We start from the raw sequence: 22,247 nt of genomic DNA, 5'->3' as shown, positions 1-22,247 counted from the left end.
TAAGTCAGAACTACAAGTTTTTCTAATGTTTCTCCAAAAAAAAGACTCTATTCAGTTAGACAAGTACACAAAATTATCATAGTTAAAGTGGATGTTTTATATTTTAAAGAGGGAAGACATTCATGCCAAAGAGAAGTAATAAAAGCATCTCTTCTCTCACCTCTGGGACTCTAGGCTGGTCCAGCACTGACCGTTGTTTATAGTGTTTTGAGTTTCTTCCCTTCACTTTCATTTAACGGGGATATTTATGTATCACCAAGAGAAATAGCTGAGGTTTTACAGTTAATTCTTGTTGCTATTGACAACCAAAGCCTCCGTGCAAGAAGACAGTGCTGTGCAAGGGAAGAAAACGAACTTTAATATGTTCTTCCCAAAGCTGGAGAGAAGAGGGGCATGCAGTATATGAGAAAAAGGTAAGTGAGCAGCTACCAGCGTAAGCACTACCAGCCCTGGGTATTGATTGGACAAAGTTGTTCTTTTTTTTTTTTTTCAGGTGCTTTATCCAACATTCATTTAAATCAAAGGATATTGACTCTAGGAACCAACAGTTAATGTTTTGAAAATGAAATATTGCAAGATAAAGTATCAAAAAAGCTCTGGAATATTTCATTAGAATTTGGACTAGAGGTAGCCATCAAGATGGCTGTCAGGGTGGCTCAGTGGGTAAAGATGCTTGCTGCCAGCCCCGAGAACCTGAGTGGCATCCCCAGGACCAACACGGTCGAAGGAGAGAAGCAATTCCAATGAGCTGTCTTCTGGTCTCCGTATAAACACTATGGTACACATGCACCTATACACACCCACACTTGCATACACGCACACACACACACACACACACATGAAAAAAATGTCTAGAAATGTTTTAAAAAGAATTTGGACTATAGAGGAATAACATAACTTCAATTATTTCTTAATATTTTTGTTACCAACTGTTTTCTAATGACAAAATGATGACTAAAATCCTACTATTTTAAACATGTCCTAGATTTTTGTTTGTTTGTTTCAGAAAAGCAGTGAAAGTTCAATGTGTGTAAGTCTCCGGGAATGTAACACGTTGGTCATACCCGAGCCCTGCCTCCTCCTTACAGAGAAAAGATCTGGAATGTCTTTTTTTGGCCATTTGTTTTGCAGCTTTCTACGTCTTAAGGCAGAGACTGGCAAGGATAAGGTGCCAGCTCAAAGGTTAGATGAACATATTTCTGACATAATTTCGTCTAATCTGTGTCTTGAAAGCCATAACATCTAAACGATACTTTATAATGCTATGATCAGGGCTTAGCATTATTTGTTTTGAGTGGCTTGTTTGGGGAAAACTAGTCCACAGAGATGTTTTGGGGTTTGTTTTGTTTTGTTTTGTTTCTGCTTTTAGTTATTCTAAGCTAACTTTAACTGAGTCCTTAGATTAAACTATTCCCTCTCAATTTTTATTTCTACCTCTTGTTTTACAAATGTAATAAACTGACCTCTGTTCTAACCTAAAAGACAGTTTAAATTTTTAATGTTTGAAGAAGCAAATGTAGAAAAACAAAGTCCCCCCAAATGAAATTACTAACTCCAGCCCATCACTAACCTGTGGGAGTTGTGTTTCTTGTTCGTTAGTTCTCCGTGGAATAATTCAGGTAAGAAATATTTTTGATGTATCAAATAACAAGCTGTGTATTGACCATACCTTCAGCCTGATGCTTTGATGCAAAAGCATTCCTTGGTTAAAACGTTTGGGAAATGAGGAAGGTCATTTGGCAAGACTTTCACCATTTTAGTGAGCAATTTGGGGGAGATAATACCACATTACAGCATTCAGTCGGCTCTAAGGAGGTAATACAAGTGCTTGCTGAAAGACGGCATCCCATGTCACTGGAGACGGTTTACAGGTAGGATTTCAAGAACATTTGGTGAGAAAGTCAAACTTTTGGGGGGCAGGTTTCTGATCCTAAGTAGAATCCTAAGTAGAAAGCTGCCTACAGAAGAATTTCTCTGTCTTCTCTCTGTCTCTCTCTGACTCTCTCTGTCTGTCTCTGTCTGTCTCTCTGTCTGTCTCTCTGTCTCTCTCTCTCTCTCTCTCTCTCTCTCTCTCTCTCTCTCTCTCTCTCTCTCTCTCTCTCTCTTCCATTAGGTATCTCTGTACCCCCAGGTCAGCTTCAAACAAACTCACTATGTAGTCCAGGCTGAAATTCTGAATCTTCCTGCCTTGACCTCCCAAGTTCTGAGATTACAGGTGTAGACTACCAGATCCAACATTCTAGAATAATTCCTCTTAAAAAATTTTAAGTTAAGAAGTGATTACATTATTCTCTCCAGCCTCTCTCATCCCCCCTATCAAATTGATGGCCTTTTTCTTTAATCATTGTTATATATGTATATGCAAATAAGTGCATAAATGCAACCTACTGAATCCATTTAGTGTTGTTTGTACGTATATGTTTTTCAGGCTGACCACTTAGGGACTGGTTATATTGGATAACCAGTTAGGGGACTCCTTCCTGGGGAAGACTAATGTTCCCTGTCTCAGTACTCCTTAATTGCCTGCAGCTTTTCATCTAGGGGTGGTGCCTGTGATATTTCCTCCATCCATATTGTTGTGTCAACTGATGTTTAAACAGTTCTTGATGAATGTGTTGGTCCACATGAAGATCACAGAGCTCAGAGCTGTGTTTCCCTGCATTGTAGGATGAAGAGCATAACATGTGGAAATTGCCTTTCATTTTCCATGTCCATCTTTTGCAACTAAGAATGAATTAATTGGAAGTAGGAAATTTCTCTAGTTGTTTGTGGCTAAAATAAAATCTTTTGTGGGGTGCAGTCTTTTGCTGGCACGACTTCTCTCCCATGTTGCGAATAATGGCTTTCCATAAGGCCCTTGGTGGAACAGTTTTGGTTAGCCCACAGTGCTTGCACTTAGGAAAACAGAAGAAAATAGCAGTGAACTATGAACCTTAGCATTTGCAGTTACTGTGATTTACTAGGCGATCAAGCTGGGAGCCAGAAATGCAGAGATGAGCACAGCATGAACCTTGGCTGTCAAGGAACTCAAGTAGATAAGGTGGTTGGTCTTTATTCCTTCTATAATTCTAATATAAAAAAAAAAAGTTAGGGATAAAGTGTAGAGGGTAGGCAGACAAGATGGCTCAGTGGGAAAATGCTACATGGCCAGGTGACCTGAGTTTAACTCCCAGAACCTTCATAAAGGTAGACAGGAAAGAACTGACTCCACACACATACCATGGCACCTCTGTGTGTCTCCCCTCCCCCAATAATAATAAATGGAAATTTTAGAAGAGTTGAGGAAGTTCAGGGGAAGGATCTTTTCCTGCTTAATAGGAGCAATGGTAAATTCATAGGCTCCATGGTGTTCAGTTAATTCATCTGTTCAACAGATGTGTATTGAGTAGAACTACACACTTGGTCTTGAGTTCACTAGTGTAGACGTCTTCCCAGTATAATGAAGGTCCAGGCCTTCATCCTACTCAGCATCAGTTGTTAAGGTCCACATAGCACCGGAAAAGAGAGATGCATTGGACTGTGATGTATTTCGATATTGGATACTGTAAGTGTACCTCTCAGTGGACGGTACCTTTAACCAGGACTGATGGGCTGTGATGATGATACCACTATATTGTGATGGATAAGGTGAGTGAAGGGCACTTTTGGAAGACGGAAAACTGCAGGAAGATCTCAGAAGACAAAGTGAGCACATTCCAGGAAATGTATGAATCCTAGTTCGGCAGTGGGATCCGGTTTTGAAGGATGTCTGATAAGAGAAGGAAGTAGGAATGTCTCTGGGAGCCTTTGATGTCACATTAAATAGATTAGCCTTGACCACAAGGTGATAAAGGAGCATGGTAAAGATTTTAAACGAGGAAATTGAATACTATTTTAGAGCATATCCACTGGTGCTGATGAGTCAAACCTAACATATAGGTGGATTTCCTTCTGGTCAGGGTCTTTTTTAGCTTGTTTTTGAAATTTTCAGTGGTTCACAGGAAACATGGATGTCACAGACAGACAGTGTTGAAAATCAGTCACTTGGCCGTTTTTCTGGGAACCCGTGGGCTAGAGTTTGTTAAGCAGCAACCCGGATGGACGCCAGAAGCATGTGCTCCATTTTCCCCAAGCTACTTCCTTCAGGGCAAATGCCTGGCACATGCGGGCATTTGAGGTTTGGGGCTAATTTTGGAACTTCCTCTTTGGCAATTGAAGAAATAACTATTTGAGGTTCAGAGCTGGAGTTTTTGCAGACCACGTGGTAGAGTTAGACTTGGTTTTAAGGAGTGGTGGGAAGAAAAAGGATAGTAAGGTACTGAAGAATACTAAACCAGAATGGATGAGGAGTCATAGCAAGAAAGCAGAGGTGGGACAGTGTTTCCTGAGGATCTTTTCTGAGGACAACTTCATTTTGGTGAGAGGCAGATAAGAGTCCTACCTCATAGGAATTTTAAGTAAGGATTCAATGAGAACATATTTACAGAGCACTTAGCTCGGGGACTGGCGAACACTCTGCACAAAGTGGCTGTTGTGGAGGAGAGGGAAGAAGATGGAATTAAGGAGAACTCGAAAGTTTCCAGTGTGTTATTTGGTGAACTAGAGAACACCGGGAGGAGGTGCAAATGTTGACACCAGTTTGGGATGTGTTAAGTGTGGAACACCTGAGAGACTTTGAAGTGATGTATGCCAGGGTGGGGTCTGGCAGGCACAGGCTGATTCTGGGTCCCCCACCACTGACTCCTCATATCTTCCTTCATGCTCTTGGACCCTTCCAGCCAACTTGGCAATTGCCACAAATACCTAATAGAGAGAGGATCAGCTTTAAGTAGAAGAATGTGCCATAGACACCATCATGTCACATTTGCTGAAATGTTTTCTACAAGTTTTCAGTTTGTGTAAAAATGCCTTTCAGTTCACCCTGCGGATCACAGCTGAATGGATCTAATGATTCAGCATTTCTGTATCTCAGATCGTCTTTCTCTCCAGTTAGCCTTTTCTATTTTATTCACTCCATTTCTAATTATAGACAAATGTTTGGCCGCGAGTGAATGGTTCCTGGGAAGGATGAGCAGGGTTCCTTTTTGAGTTTGTACACCCTCCTAACTGAGTCAAGCCCCAGTTCAAACGCCACTGTCTTTTGTATGCCACCCTTATGGTCACAACTGACCTCTGTCCTCCCTATGTTTTGTTATTGCACTTGCATGGAGCCTGGTTCATGCTACCCAATGCTGTAGTGGTGGTTTGTGAACCAACATTGTTTGTTCTGCTGGGGTGTTTGCCCGTGAAGGTAAGCCTGTGTCTTAGACACCTTTATAACAAGTGTAACAATTCCTGCAGTGTGCCATCCAGTCGGTTCAGTACACTTCTAAATGTGTAAGGGATAGGAGTTTATATTTTATAGAAATCAAAAACTATGAAGGAGCCAGGCCTGGTGACACATGCACTTGATCCCAACACTGGGGATGCAGAAGTGGGTCTATGTGGCGAGTTCCAGTGCAGACAGGGCTTGGTAGAGACTCAAAAAAAACAAACAACAAAATAGGAAGGAGATGTGATCTTAATAAACAAGTTATTTTTAGTAAGGATAGTTTACTGTGAAAATTAATTTCTTCACTCTGCCTCTCGTGACTTTATATTCCATTAACTCTCTCTTAAGGTTCAAAAAGGAAGTCAGTTTAAATGCTTTTAGGCCACTGCACATAATCCATTGTTTATTCACTGGTCTGGATAGGATCCTGACCCAGATCTCCAGGTTGCCTTCTGTTAAAGGACTTGTTGTTGTTGCTGTTGTTGTGGTTGTATGGCCCCTTCAGGTTCAGACCCTTTTCTGCTTCCTGTGCCCGTCTGGCTCTTCTTACGCTGCTCGCTCTGAATCCCTTCCCCTGTCCACATGATAAATTTCAAATCATCCTTTCAGATTCAGCGCACAGTCCTGAAAGCAGGCCCTGGCATCTTTCTGACTCCCACATCCATGGAGAGAAATTCTTCTGTGTTCTTTTAACACCTTGTATACCTGTCATGGCTGTCACTGTCAGAAGGCTGTTGTGTTTCAAAGGAACTTTTGTATATTTAAAGAACTCAAGGGCTGGGAGCTAGCTTTGTAAAACTCTTAAGATACACTGTGAAGTATGTATATGTAAATATATGTATTTGTGATTTATAGTCGACGTATACACAGTGGCTCAGAAAGGCCCCGAGGAAGGCTGTACTTAGTACAAGAGGCTAAAGCCCATTTTGGTGATAGTGAAGGTCCAGTTGAGTAATGAAGCCTGTCTAGATGTGAGTCTAGCAGACAAGGGGAGAATGGCATTCTCTGTGATGGCATGGGGGTTTTAGAGTGTGGCTTCCAGGGAACTGCACTTGACTGTGGTTGGAGATGAAGCTGGTGGTCTGGGAAGAATTCAATCACAAGATTGGTTAGAATGCTATCCTAAGTGCTCGACCAAGGACGATTAGAAAGTCAAATGAAAGGGAGCCAGTGAGTGAGTGTAGGAGGAGAACAGCACCCCGAAATCGTGGTTTAGGGAGGGCCCTCTGATGGTGGTTTAGGCCTGGATTGAAATCTATATGCTAGAGGGAGAAAGACCATTGCTTCCTCTCTTTTTTTAACCAATTTTGTACTAATAGGCATTTCTATCAGAGAAATTGGGAACAACTAATATTTCCTTAAAAAGAAACCCAAAAGGCCAAATTCACAAATACCCCACATCATATTAGTCTAGACGCAGCCATAATATCAATGTAATTTTTGAAATAATGAATGTGTAGCTTGATTCACTTATTAGTGAACCTTTTAAATGTAGGGATTTTTGTTATTGAAGAAGGTAAAGATGGCTACATTAAAGTTTTTTTGGCTTTTATGATGATTCTTCAATAAGCTTGGAAATAGAGAGGATCAAATCTTCAACTAAAATAGGCATGGTAAATTCAAGCTTCTTGAAATACTATACTGTGTTTCTTTATTTCCTGATTAGTTGTTGCACTGTGCTATCTAATACCTTGTAAACATCCTCTTTGATTCTGTTAGCACTACTGTCTACAACATTTTCTAACTTCCCTAAATCCATATGACCAATCAGTGCTTCTTCTGTGTCCTTTGTTCTCAAGACATCTATGCTTGTTCCTATCTCTCCTTATTGGACCACCTGTCACAGGATGAGGGATTGATCTCATTCATTTTTATATCTACATTTCTTTCTTTTCTTTTTCTTGTTAATTTTTTATTTATTTTACATACCAAACACAGTTTCCCCTCCTTCCTCTTCTCCCATTCCTTCTTCCCCCTCCTTCCTACCTCCTGGCCCCTATCCATTCTTCAGAAAGGGTAAGGCCTCCCATGGGGGTTAACAAAGTATGGCATATCAAGTTGAGGCAGGACTAAGCTCCTCCCCCCTGCATGAAGGCTGAACAAGGCATCCCACCATAGGGAATAGGTTCCAAATAGTTAGCTCATGCGCCAGGGACAGATCCTGGTTCCACTACTAAGGACCCCACAAACAGATCAAGCTACACAACTGTCACCCAAATGCAGAGGGCCTAGGCTGGTCCCGTGTAGTCTCCCCTAGCAGTTGGTCTAGAGTCCATGAGCTCCCAGGAGCTTGGATCAGCTATCTCTGTAGGTTTCCCTGTCATGATCTTGACCCCTCCTTGCTCATGTAATCCCTCCTCTCTCTCTTCAACTTGAGTCTCAGAGCTCTCTACTCAGTGCTTGGCTGATATACACATTTCTTAATGTGTGTCCCAGAGAGGGGGCTTTTCCTCTTTGCCATCCTCAGAACCCTATTTTAATAAATGCTTAGGTTGCTATGGCTCTTGTTCTATGTACTATAGAGTTCTATTTCAATCTGAGTCTTGTGTGTTTTCTATAAAGTAAAGCAAAAAAGACAATGTGGTGAATCTTTAGCTTCTCATCCATATTTGAAAGGAGAAGGTAGCTGGGTAGTCTTTATAGGTCATTCATTGCCCAGTGGTAGGTTTGCAACCCCACCCAGCTACCTTATTCCAACATCTGTACTCTTAACCCCTATTCAAAAACTCATTGAAAAATGAGTAATGGCTCACAAAAAAAAAATCTTGTTATCCATGTTTTCAAGCACTTCTCTATTTTTTATTTGATAAAGTTTAATCTATGGAAAAAAGAAAGGGGCCAGTGAATATCCATAAATTCCATCTGTAATTACTAACATTTTTTACAAATTCTTATCTTACTAACATTTTGTACAAATTAGATGATCCAGAGTATGATAAGTTGAGACTACACACCCTGGTATCTTGTAGATACTGTCTTCACATTATTTCAATGGTGCTTATAATATCATGCTTTTCCAGTTTTTTCATACGTCTTACATGCTATTTGGCATCCTCTCCAAAGAGACTCTAAGTCTTCTTCTGTTTTTAGAATCTCTTCAAACCCATGGATTCTGTTGTTGTTTAGTTATTATCCATTTCCATCATTACTCTTATTAATATTCACACCACCTCAAGTCTGGCCAGTGGGAACTCACCAAGCTAATCCAATGCTTTGCATAGATCTCCAACATTCTCTAAGTACTTTTCTGCCCTTTGCCATGGAAAACATTGCAGCTTTCCTTCCATGGCCATGTTTTTCCTCTTTGAAGAGAGATATTTAGATAAAAACCCAAGCTGCAGTGTGCATCTTGCTATAGATCACTGACTTAACAAAAACAAAACAAAACTTTATCTACTTTTCCTGATAAAGAGTCACAGTTTCTCATATGTTCGTAAAGTCTAATTTGACTTTATGTTAAATTCCACTCTGTCTTGATGAAAACAGGAGCAAAATTTCAAGTAAACTGAAAAGTGACAGCAGTGCTTAGAGGAAGCTGTTTGAAGTGCAGAGGTAGAGTGCTTGATGATGATAGACAAAGGCTGGGCCAAGATGCAAAGATGCCTATGCAGCCACTTACAGTCCTTTGGGCTACCCTAGGAATAAAGGCAACTAGTGAAAGATGAAATAGGTACTTGAGAAGTTCATCTGAATTGAATGTTCCAGAGACAAAAATAAAGCAAGTTCTTGCCAGACAGTTCTTGGAAGGCATTGTTATTCATTTAACTTCATGGTCCAAATGGGTATCAATCTATTGATCCTGACTTTTTGACTATAGCTCATTGTTAGTTAAAATGTTGATTTTCATTACAGCTTCAGAATCCGGTGTTTATGAATACAACAAGCAATAAAACAAAGAGATTGTTGTATTTTTAAGTATTCTAGCAGGTTCCTTTAGAGTCTTTGGAAATTATAGACTGTTTCTTCAACGCAACATTTCCTTAGAAATGTTACTTAAATGCCATTATGCATTTGACCACCATTCTCTACGGCCATTCCTTTCTGCTTAGCATTTTATTATAACCCCTCTTCCCTCTTTTCCAAATTACCTCAAGTGCTGGCCTTTCTCATCTTTCTTAATCCACCAGAGGAGTAGATTGTACATTGACCCCAACTAAGAAATTTTTACTGAAGTTGTTCAACTCACTTAACCTGTGCCAAGGTCCACTTCTTTCCTGCCTTATATGGATACTATAGCAAGAAGTGTAGGTTAGTGTTTTTAGTTTAGTGTTCAAGAGAACATTTACTAGATATCCTTTTCAATGAGAATCAGAGGTACTTTACACTGCTTTTAATTACAGCAGGAATTGAATGTTTTGATTTTGTTGAATAATTGACACTACAATACAGTGTTTGCGGCAAGCTGAGAGTTGTTTTCTCTGGAGATCTTGCATGGTGGGTTTTGTTCTGCATGTTGATGGCTCAGGGCCCTTCCCAATAGTTCTTTCTCAAACTCTGCCTCCATTGCTTCCAGGTTCTATTAATAAGCAGTGAGGTATTGCATGTTGCTTTTAGCAACGTTTTCTCTTCCAAGGTCAACTGTGCTTTGAAAAGGATATTCTCTTCGCATTTGCATCCCCCTCCCCCAAAATCTATCCAGATCGGCTCTGAGAGTGGCCGGGAGCTCTGGGAGCTCTGGAAAAATCTCTTGGTTTCCCAGCTGTTCATTCTTCTGCTCAGCTCCTGAATGCCGTTTGCCACCTTGTTCCTATGTCAGGTGACCTGGAGAGAAGTCACGACACGACGGCAAAGGTTGCAGATGACACCCCAGACTCCAAGGCCTTCTTATGTTAGAAACTCCTTGTCAAGGACAGAGCTTAGGTGGGCTTTGTCCTCATCACTCTCCAGAACGGTTGTCACCGTGGCATCTCACCACATCTTTATTTCCAGACGTGGGCCCTTAACTTCCAGTGTGATCCACTTACGTATGAAATATTATAAGTTAATGTGTGAGATTCATTGTCCCCAAGCTTGTGATAACCTAATATATATATATATATATTTTGTCAGAATTAGATAGCCCTGTTGAGCTCTCAGAACCCCTGTTGCAACAGTTAGGATGATTCTGATTAAAACTGCAGTTAAACAGACAGCTGGACTGGGTCCTCAAAGAGCTGTGTTTGCTTTGACTGTGGAGACTTGGTTCGTTTTCTAGTCGAAACAGTGACTTAGCAGTTACTCTAAGTCCACAGAGAAGGGACCAGAATGCTGGAGTAAGTTTTGAGTGTGATTTACCTGTGTGGACTTCATTCTTGTAACTGGTTTGAAGGGGGAAAACCTCTCAGGTCCCTGACCCTGTGTGACTTTTCTCTGCTGAGCTTAAACTGTAAGGGTGAAGGGACAGTGCACCATCAGGTATGGTCCATGTCTCTTATTCTTGGTCCACACGGAGATCAGAGATGCCATGTTGCCCTCCTATGTGCCCTGTCATATCTACAGGCACAGTATGTTACTTCCAGAATCAATGCATCATCTCCCTTTGGTGGTTTAGAAGACTGATACTAAATGAAAACAGATCATCTATCCTTTCTCTTTTTCAGTCAGGTGGATGGCTCAATTCACAGAATAATTCAGATTATGCATGTGATTTTTGCTGACCCCTGAAAGCCACATTACAGTGGAGTTGGTTATTACTGGGCAGGCCAGTTTACACAAAAGTGGGGATCCAATTCCATATAGTTTTTTAAAATAGGCATGTGCTTTCTGGTTACCTATATGTATAAATGAAGCTATTTGCATACCTGCATGAATATTTGATATTGTACTAGACGTTAATAATAGGACTTCCAGCTGGGCGGTGGTGGCGCACACCTTTAATCCCAGCACGTGGGAGGCAGAGGCAGGCGGATCTCTGTGAGTTCGAGGCCAACCTGGTCTCCAAAGCGAGTTCCAGGAAAGGTGCAAAGCTACACAGAGAAACCCTGTCTCGAAAAACAAAAAAAATAAAAAAACAAAAAAGTAAAAAAATAACAGGACCTCCAACTGTATTTCCAAAAAGCAAAACAAAATACCCTTGTCTGTCTTGATAAGAACAGGTTAAGTTCCTCCACAGCTTAGTGTTCAAGGATAGTCAGGAGTTTTGTTTGGCTGGGTGCAACAGTAACACGGGAAGGGGGCTAGTGTTAGGAGTTTTTGTTCTACCTTTCTTTCCATTCTCAAGACCACTGGTCATAGAAGAGCTGAAGTTCTCCATTTGCAGCAAGAACACAGACCCGGGCATCTCTGACAGGTCCCTTAAGTAGCATCCCAACCACTCCTCTCAATTACTTCTGTGTCTAAATAAACTCGTCAGAATTCAGTCCTTTCTTTACTCCTGCCACGGAGGATAAGAAATGTCATTTTTCATTGTAAACTTACCCTACGCTATGAAACAAAACCCAAAAAGACATTCTGTATGAAGATGGAAATGGAAAGGTAGGAATCCAAAGAGTCCCACCAGCCTGTTAGGATCTATCTTAGGCCTCCTTTGAGCTCATCTGCTGTTGTAAGCACTTCACAGGCTAGTGCTTCCCAGTCAGTGAGAACCCCTTCACTGCCTCCCCCCTCCTACCTGATCATATTCCGAAGTCTTTGTCTGTGGTCTCCACTGGCCCTTCCTTTTAATAGTTGCTCTCCAGGATTGTAGTTCAGACTTGAGGCTCCGTGGTTATTGTCATTATCCGTGCTCCTCCCCCCTCTTCAGGTCTCTTCTTGGCTCCTGTCGTGGCTTAGAAAAATTAGTCACATGATTAATTTCATATCTTCTGTCACTCCCCCATCTATTCATACTTGTGTAGTACCATACATTGAACTAATAAATGTTTCATATGTGTTTACTGACCTCTATTCTAGACCTAAAACCAAGATCATGGGGGAAAGTCCTTTCATGAAAAATTGTGTAAAGAGTTTTAATTTTCTGTGAAGAAAATAATTAATTGTATCAGCTCTATGTGTATTCTTTTAATAGCTTTTTAAAAAATACACTTTTAGTAGCTGCTGGGTAATCTGTAACAGCAGTTTTCTTTAAAATACTGAGTCCTCAGACTTAGCAGAACCATTAACAGTCCTGACCTTTTGGAATGTATACATTAGATGCACCTGAGTTTAGGGCATCCTCCCGAGAACAAATAAAAAGGAGAGAGGACAGAAAAGCCCTTTGTGAGTAGAAAGCACCTGAAAGGCGTGAGTGGACGGCCGGCAGCTGGTCAGAGGTCAAAGGCAATACAACCTGGAGGCTGCAGGCTTGTACCGGAAAGTGTCCTCCTCTAAATGAACCTAAGATTTTAAGTGTTATGTTTTAATGCTACCTTTTCATATTTTCACAGATATTTTCAAATTCCAGTTGCTCTAGGGAGTTATCACTTTGACTCACATGTGACATATATGTAATGTTACTTTTTAAAGAAAATATAACATTCTGGGTACCTCAGAAAACTTATTTAGATTACATTACTATATAAAAAGGTTTATAATCGATGGAATAACTCTTTAAGTTTTTAGTATTTATTTACTTATGTACATGTGTGCCTGCACATGTGCCATGGAGCGTGTGGAGGTCAGAGGTCAGTTTGTGGGCGTTGGTGGTTCTCTCCTTCTACCATGTAGGTCCTTGAAGTCAAACTCAGGTCATCAGACTTGGTGGCAGGCACCCTTACCTGCTGAGCCATTTTACAAGCCCTGGAATATTTCCTTTTCAAAATGATTTTTTTTCAAATTCACATTTCTTGATGATGAGGCCTGGATATTACAGAGAACTGTGTTTGGAGGATTTCCTTTACAAAACTCCATTCAGTATAAACTATTTACCATTCACTGAGTAATGCTGGAAGGCTTTCTAGGAAGTTCATTACTTCTCAGAGAAATGAACACAGTTCTTTCCCTTTGAATGTACGCAGTGTCTGAAATCAGAGTTTAAGGAGTCTCCAACTACTGTTCTCTGCATTCTGCCCATCCTCTTTCTGTAGGCTTTGCATCCACACTAAGGATTAGTTGTCAGCAGGCCTGATTGGCATAACACTAGGCTGGCAGTAACATAGACAAGTAGGTTGGGGGACTACCAGGTGAGGCTGAGCGAGGGAAAGTAGAAAGCAAGCATATGCTGGTTTGTAGGAGTCTCAAAGGGAATGTCTGAGAGTTGTCACAGGAAACTGGAAGCACATCCCAGAAAGGAGCAGAGCATGAGCTGGTATGAAAAGCTTGTAAAATGGCTCAAACTTGTTTCAAAGTTCAAAGTATCTTCTGAGATTCATGCAATCTCTTAGCTGTAATATCCTGTAAAATCAAAAAGCAGATCATATACTTCCAGCATAATGGCACAGGCTATACATTACTGTTCTAAAAGGAAGTAAAGGGAACATAGTGAGGAAATACTGGACCAAAGCAAGACTGAAAACCAGCTGGGCAAACCCCAAACTCTTCATCTCCAAGTCTGATGTCAAAATCCTCTTCAGATCTTCAACTCCGATCATCTTTGTTGACTGCAACACTTCTTTCTCTTGAGCTGGTTCCACCTCCTGTTAGCAGCTTTCCTCAGCAGGTATCTCACGACTGACATCTCCAACATTTAAGGTCTACAGGGAAATCTAGACTTCACCTTCACAGCTTCATACAGTGGTCTCTCTGGGCCTCCACGCAGGGATACTCCTGCCATACATCTGGACTCAGTGGTTTTCCTTAGTCTTGTAGGGAGAATCTATAACCCCTTTCTTGTATCCTTGACTCTAATGCCAGAACCACATGGCCAAAGCTGGCAAGTTCTGCTGCTTCCTAGGTCTGGAACATGGCCTCCTCGTTCAATTACATCTTCACCAGCTTTCTGTTTTTGAGGGTTTCCTTCACTGCCTAAGCTTGGCTGTCCTGAAACTCAATCTGTAGACCAGGCTGGCCTCAAATTCATAGATATATTAGCCTCTGTCTCTGGAGAACTTGGATTAAAGTTTTACACCACCACACACAGCCCTTAACTTTTAATTCCTTTTTACAAGTCAGGACCTTAGGTGGGATCTTGCTTTGAAGTCACCACTCCCTTTATTCCATTTAACATCAGGCTTTTCTTTAGTCTGTTTATCTCCTTGAACATAGGACTTAGCTGCATTACACTTCCTGGTGCCCCCTTTCTTCTCAAATTATACATTTTGTAACTTTCCCTTCTCAGCTTACTCCTTTTCATTATAGATCTTCATAAGAGTAACCACTAATAACCACAAGACAGAGTCATTCTAGGCTGTTTTAAGATTTCCTCTGCCAAAGCAATTTATCCAAAACTCTTCAATTTAGTCTCAAGCAGATTTTTTTAAACAAGGGCAAATAGAACCATATATGTCTCCAAAATATCTCAAGAACAGTCTCAAGGCCACATGCTAATATTCTTCTCCTCTGAAACCTCTTGAGCTGGGCTCCCACATTTCAAATCATCATCAACACCACTGTCTTCCATGTTCCTACTAGAATGGCCCATTAAGCCTCACTTAAAGCATTCAACTGCTTTTCTAATCCAAAGTCCCAAAATCTACATTCCTCCAAACAAAAACATGGTCTGGCCTATCACAGCAATACCTCAGTCGCTGGTATCAACTTCTGTCTTAGTTTGGGTTTCTATTGCTGTGAAGAGATACCATGACCATGACAACTCTCATAAAGGAAAATATCTGATTGGGGCTGGCTTACATACAGTTCAGTATTTAGTCCATTATCATCATGGTGGGAAACATGGCAGCATGCAGGCAGACATGATGTTGGAGAGGTAGCTGAGAGTTTTACATCTTGATGTGCAGGCAGCAGAGGGACACTTTGTCCCACACTGAGCATAGCTTGAGCATGTAAGACCTCAAAGCCTACCTCCACAGTGACACACTTTCTCCAACAAGGCCACACCTACTCCAACAGGGCCACACTTCCTGATAGTATGACTCCCTGTGGGTCAAGTAGTCAAACACATGAGTCTATGGGGACCATTTTTATTTAAACCATCACAGCATGCATGTATATTTGTAGTGTAGATAGTGGAAGGGAACAGTGGTTTTATAACTTTTGCTACTTTATTGTAAGTTCTCAGTTTTGTATCATCACGCTGGTCCATGGCTTTGGTGCTTTATGGAAGATGCACTTCTGACCTGAGATTGACACACACTGTCCTCTTTCCACAGCTGTGTGTCAACCACAGTGCAAACACGGAGAGTGCATCGGGCCAAACAAGTGCAAGTGTCATCCTGGATTTGCTGGAAAAACCTGCAACCAAGGTAGGAAGACAGTGTGAAAGCCATGGCCCCACCACCCTGACAAATAAAAACTCTAAATTCTCACCCCAACCATTTTCATAGTTGTTTCTCCCAAATAGGATAGAACTAAAAATAATAAGGTAAATCTTAGAAAAAAATATGTTTTCTTAAAGGATGTTCCCTTACTTGTATTCATGGATACTCATTAAAATGTGTTTGTGAAGAAGCAAATTGTTCTCTCTGTAATAGAAGTCTTAGATATTCTAGGGCCGTGAGAGGGGTCAGCAGGTAAGGCACTTCCTGGGCAAGCCTGGTAACCTGAGTTTGATCCCTAGAACCCATATAAAGGAGGAAGAAAAGAATTAAATTTACAAAGTTGTCCTCTGACCTGCACTCATGTGCCGTGGTACATGCACCCCCCCACACACACACACAATAACTAGATACATAAATAAAGTTTTAAAAGTATTAAATTCTAGAATTTCTTATTTTTCCATTAATGAATTGGTAAGCCTTTTAAGAAGTGGAATACCATTTGTTTTAGTTAGGAATGTAGGTATAGCAAAACTGTTGCATTTTTCATTTGGAGAGACTAAAGGTCAGAGAAATTAGTTGTCTTGCCTGGGTTCGCAGAAGTGGTAGAGAAAAGCTGTGTTGACTTAGAGCTATGGTTTACAATCCATACTCATTTTGATACACTAGTTTTCAATGAAAAATTGTAACTGAAAACATGATTATCTCACTCTTCTTAATAAGCTTCACAGGCTCATCTTCTTAATTAATTATACCTACAGATTTCAACTACTATAGTTAAAAAAGCTAAAAATGAAGAAAAGTCAATGTTAACTTTTATTAAAAAGATCAGAGTCGTGTTTTACTTGAAAATAAAAGATAAGCTCATGCATTTTAAAATGTATCTGACTTCACTGTCCCTACAAAACCAGAAGCCATGGCACACCCAGAGGGTAAGCCTCACTCTTGTGCAGCCAGGACCTCTTACAGTCTCACTGATTTCTGGGCTCCTAAGGACCGTTAACACAAGTCTCACATTTGCTAAGTGCACATCACATGCTCATTTACTGAATGACCAATCCATACAATGACTCTTGGCCACAAGAGTCCTAGGAACCTAGGAGAGTTCCATGGAGATTTTCAGTATCACATCTTACACAGTCTGAATCCATAGACTGAGCCCTGTCCATTGCAAGCTGTGAGGAATGACCTGGGAATGTGTGAGCTCAGCCTGGAGTCCCTATAAACCTTATTAGGGCAAATTGTGCAGAATTATCATACAATAAACTAACGAACTGCTTTTATCTAGGCCCCCACATTTACATGAGGTAGAAATTAAGCCTCAGAGACACAGGAAATCAAAAGACTTTTTTTTTTCTCAAGGAAAGAAATGTCAAGAAGCAGTAAATTTGAAATAATTTCACATGACTGGGAATTAACATGTGATTAAAGTTAGGCTTTGGGGTAAGGCAATCTCTCTACAGACATATCTGCTTCACAAGCAGCCTTGGAAAGCTGCTTGATGGAATAACAGCTTGAATGAATAACAGACACTGGCCCAGGGCTTGAGAGATGCCTGGGGGCGACCAGAATGCAGGGCGAGCTGTGCTTCCAACTGGCTGGATTCAGTAGCCTCTCTGCTCTCAGGCTGTTCTGGGTGGTTTGCTCTTCCTTCTGAATCATATTCTGGATTTGTTGCTCTAAGACCAAGTACAAAGTTATGGTTTTGAAATCATTAGCATTCTCTATAAGATACATGCTGCCTTTCACAGTGGATGGAATTCTAACTCAAATTCTGACAATACTGTATTTAATCATTTGCTCCTCCCTTGTTCTTCCCCAATAAGGTTATTCATGCCTATTTCCTTCTCCTTAAGTGTCTCTACCCAAACAAATCCACCCCCATCCAAGAAAGAATACTATTAGAAATAATCTTTGAACAAGTGTCCCACTGGGGAATTCTTTTTAGCATATAAAGATATGCCATCATACAGTTTTTAGAAATTAATGCACATTTTGAATGCATGTTTCATTTGAATTTCAGAAGAAACAATTTATAAATACTGATTACTAGCATTTTGGCTTGGTTTCTGTTGCATGTATGGAATTCCTCATCCCAAGGAAAGAACAGCATAGAACGGTACAGATTCTTACATTGAAAACGTTGCATCTGGGTGTCCCACGTACAGCAGAATGCCAGTTGCCTTGCTGAGCACAATTATAAGTGCTTTCACCCTAACTATGGTGTCATCAACAACTTGGCTTTTTAGACATTCCAACCCCAGAAACAAATGTGCCTTTGATTTAGGAAGTTAAGTGGCTGATAAACAGAATGTGTTGTAAAACAGAAAGGGGGGGGGGCTGCCCTTTTGACATTCTACTGTGAGCCCAGAGGTCTCATGATGATGTTTTGTGAAATAGCAATGGCCACAGTTGACATGGTTTTTCTTAAAGCTTCTAATGTGTGTTCTAATTAAATGTGAACCAAATATGGCACAAGTTTTTACTTCTGAATGAAAGCATGATGATCTGTCATGCTTGGATTTAGGTAAAATGCAAATAAGCATTTGTGCATTACCTGGGAATATTTTAAACTATTATTAGCAACGTAATAATGTAAGGTAAGTCTTAAGTTGCTCATTTATACTTTAATATTCTAAACAGGGTTAGTTGATTGTTTGGTTTTGTTGTCAGCTGCTGATGCTAAAAGTCACACATTAATCTTATTTTGATTTTTAATGGTATAAAAATGATGGGTTATTAATTTATAATTTTTTTCTGTGGAAAAGATGACTCATAAGTTTTCAGAAAGAGTATTTTTTAAAAAAGAGAGAAAGCAGAATTAGAAATTATTTGTGAAGTAGCCGAAGAGTCCTTTTAAGCTCCATCAACATTTTGTAACCGTTTAATATATACTTGTGAAGATTTTTAGGGCTAAAAATGACATCAGTTCAAAGCTGACTCTTATTACCTTCTCCCTGCCGTGAAGATGAGCCCTCCTACCCAACTCCTCTTGACCAAGGCAGTGAACCACCTCTTTTCCAACCCCTGGATCATCAAGCCACAAGTGCGCCTTCAAGGGGTGAGCGTACGTTGTCTCAGGTGGTCGCTCCTCCCACCTGCACGGCTTCCTGCCCTTATGTCACTTCCTGCCAATGCCTAGAAGACTAGTGCGGAAGTGCCGAGCAGCCTTCCGCCTGAGCATGCGAAGCAAGCCGTGGGAGCTGTCACTGTCGCTGATTCTCTGTGCCTTGGAAAGCATGGAGCCTTCTCTTCTCTTACTGTATCACAAATCATTACTGTCCCCCTCTTCTCCGAGTTTGGGAACCTTTTCCCAAAATCAGATCAAAAGATAGTTTGCGTTTTCATATGTAGGCAAAACCGGAAATTCCTCTACTAAGCTGTGGATTTGGATGACCTTTTCCAGGTAGATTTTTGAAAGTAGTTTAGTGGCCTCTTCTCTCACTGTCTGGGATATGGGATTTTAGGCTTGTTTAGACATCTAACCGGGCGGTGGTGGCGCACGCCTTTAATCCCAGCACTCGGGAGGCAGAGGCAGGAGGATCTCTGTGAGTTCGAGGCCAGCCTGGTCTACAAAGTGAGTTCCAGGAAAGGCGCAAAACTACAGAGAAACCCTGTCTTGAAAAACCAAAAAAAAAAAAAAAAAAAAAGAAATCAAACCACACGTTTGCTTCTCTCTTCCGGTGCACACTGTTCTTTCTTCCGGTGCACACTGTGTAATGTCAGCAGGGTCAAGTTCTGGTTCTAATTAGTTGTTTAAAGTGTCCTGGCCTTCGCACCACTCTGTAGTAGGGGGCAGTAAAGTAGGTCCTGCCCTGCTTGTCTGCGGGGCCGGTATGAGACTCGCTAACTAAAACTGTTCTCATCTTCATAGTGATGGGGAAATCTGTAGGTGAGTAAGGTGGTAGGATCTCTTTCTAGTTCTTCTAGATTTTATCCTTACCCACTCAGAGGCTTAAGAACTTATGACTACTGAAATAGTTTATGAATAGTTATTGTCTCTGCTGATGGGGAATGTGTTACATCTGTACAAGTTTTGCACTAGGGACCGGGACAATGGTGTTCACTTTAGAGCTGCTGGTAATTAAGAGAAAGTTATGGCTGTTGTTATTTTGATATATGTTCGTCTGTGGCCTTACTTTAGTGAGATGCAGTTTTAAAGGTTAGGTTTCTGAAGCATCGTACATCCACTTTAAGCATCAAAAGGAAAACAGTCCAAATACATTAAAGTGAATGGGTGATGCTTTTCTGTAAAACCAGTGGTTATCTTATTTAATGACTCTCTTCCAAGTTTTTTTCAAGCTGCCTTTCTTTATCTGCATGTAAATACAGTTTCTGACTCTCTTTACCCTGAAGTCTAATAATGATGCTATGCAGCTTGCATTTCTGTTCTGGGCCAGCCCCACTCCTTGTCTCTACCTTCCCCGTCTAAGCTCTGAAATCCACCGACCTGCTTAAATGTACCCCTGATGATAATGCTCTTCATGAATTATATACATATTTAAAGTGTTTGAATGTAAGGGATACAATTATATCTTTTAGTGTAAGATCTGTGCATGATAGAGTTCATTGTAATTTTGTTACAGATCTGAACTATGCTTCCAGGGTAAGACTAAAGTAAACTTAAAGTGAAAACACTCAAGTTTATTTCCAAGACTCACTTGTCAAATTTTAAATTATTTTGAGACAGCAAGGATCAGGAGGAGTTTTTCATGGTTGTTAGAAGGACATTTACCATAATTTGAAAGTGTCATCTAAAATGTCTGACTTAATTTGATAAAATACAAATGTGAGTATCACTTTTATCAGCAGCAACACATAGTAACTCAATTTTGTAAGGTTTCGGGTCAACAAAACAATAAGGTGGGATAATTATAGACTCCAAACTTTCAAGAGAATGGAAGGGGAAGAGGTTCTTCAACAAGATGCCAGGGGCTTTGGTGCTCCCTACTCATCAGGATCTGTTTCTGGGTCAGTGTTGATAAAGGACGGCTGGAACCCTGTTTTGTTATGCCTGCAGTGGCTCTGGTCAGGGTTACTGTGAAGCTTGTTGGAGATGGGGCCAGGCAGTCATTGGGGACACTAACATAACACCGGCCACCTGTCAAGGGAACCTCATCCAGCTCATTAACAGCTGCTGAGGCAATTTCTCAAGTTGCTTTCCACGTGCTTGGATTCTTACATAGCAGCTAATAGCAGGTGATAGAACCAGCGTCTCCTCACTTTTTACCCATTGGATACCCTGTTTTCTTCCTTTTTCCTATTTTTTTTATAGAGTAATTTTCAGATTTTTAAAAACTATGACAGGCCGGGTGGCGGTGGCACACACCTTTAATCCCAGCACTCGGGAGGCAGAGCCAGGTGGATCTCTGTGAGTTCCAGGCCAGCCTGGGCTACAGAGCGAGATCCAGGACAGGCACCAAAGCTACACAGAGAAACCCTGTCTCGAAAAGCCAAAAAAAAAAAAAAAAAAAAAAAAAAAAAAAAAAACCTATGACAGTTTGTTAGTTTTTATATCCTTTTGTTTTTAAGATTCCTAACCACCAAGCACTTTCCCCATGAGAAGGAAAAGATAAATCTGGTTAAAGTCAGTCTTTAAGACCCCTGGCAAGCCAGCCTGGAATCCCAAAGGAGTCCGCAGGAGCTCACTGAGCAGCGCTGGAGTCAGGCTGTGGAAGTACTGAGGTCTCCACTAGTCCTCAGCTTTAACCGGAGAGACTGGGTCTGGAGAGATTGCTGCTGGCATCGAGTCCTCCTTGCTTGTGAGCTGCCCAGGCTTATAAACAGCTGCTGGTTCCGGTAAGGAACCTCCAGCAGTCTGCTGCTCTCTAAAAATAAACTAGGGGATCTTAATTGATACTTTTAAAAGCCTCCTCTTGAAATATAGAATCAAGTCTTACTCGTATTTTTGAGATACTGATTTGTTACATGCTTTTGAGCACAGGAAAAGATTCTGTCTTATAGCATACTCAGATTTAAGTACTTATCTCCAGGGATTCCTCAAGGCCAGTGTGATGCCACAGCAGTGATGTTAAGGATGATAACAAAACTTTTAGAAGATAAGAAAGATTTCCCTGACTCAGATGAATAATAAAGTTTCAACTACAAGCTAGAAGAGAATGAACAGAAAATAGAATTTCACCTTAGGCGGTCCTGCTCATTCCTACTTTATTCAACAGTCGGAGTCACGTTTTTGATAGAATAATCTACAAAGTATCTTCTATGAGCACAGAGAGGTTTTTTTTTTTTTAAAAAAAAAATGCTTAAAATGTGATTCTGTTTTGAATACCTTTGACTGGGCAAAAGACAATAAAGCAAAGAATTGAAAAAAACATAGGAAATGGCAAAGGTATTTGCCATGTTTATCTAACCTTTCCAGACTTTGCCCAGCTGGCGAGGTGCTTACACTATGGTAAGGGTAGAAAAAAGACCAAGTTAGAAAATTAGTAGGATGTGAAAATATCCTTAGATGTAATATTTATTTGGTGACTTTAAAACATAATGCAACTGGAGGCTTCAGTGAAATACTACATACTTCTAGTAAGTGAGCAGGTCAGATGGAATTTTGATTAGATTTGGAAAGAACTTTATAGCTAGATTTATTATCTATATTTTTTATTCAGTGATATGGATAAATTGATAATTAAGTTATGCTAATCAGATACTTCTGCTGTTTTTGTCAGATAAAA

At 40.6% G+C, this 22,247-nt stretch overlaps 1 protein-coding gene across 4 annotated transcripts in view; it reads left to right on the top strand.

Moving 5' to 3' along the window:
- Positions 1–22,247, top strand: part of Npnt (nephronectin) — a 68,506-nt gene that overhangs the window by 16,287 nt on the left and 29,972 nt on the right. The window contains exons 3-5 of one of the 4 annotated variants that reach the window (XM_052730857.1): positions 1,132–1,182; positions 15,454–15,546; positions 18,527–18,619. In XM_052730857.1, coding sequence (XP_052586817.1) covers positions 1,132–1,182; positions 15,454–15,546; positions 18,527–18,619 — 237 coding nt within the window. The remainder of the gene's footprint in view (positions 1–1,131; positions 1,183–15,453; positions 15,547–18,526; positions 18,620–22,247) is intronic. The other 3 variants (XM_052730858.1, XM_052730859.1, XM_052730860.1) reach the window with 3 other exon arrangements.

This window comes from Peromyscus californicus, unplaced genomic scaffold, assembly GCF_007827085.1.
Source record: "Peromyscus californicus insignis strain IS unplaced genomic scaffold, ASM782708v3 Scaffold_9__1_contigs__length_137607984, whole genome shotgun sequence".
Classification (NCBI taxonomy): domain Eukaryota; kingdom Metazoa; phylum Chordata; class Mammalia; order Rodentia; family Cricetidae; genus Peromyscus; species Peromyscus californicus.
Note: the sequence above shows the minus strand (reverse complement) of the source record. Positions and strands in the feature narration are given on the sequence as shown.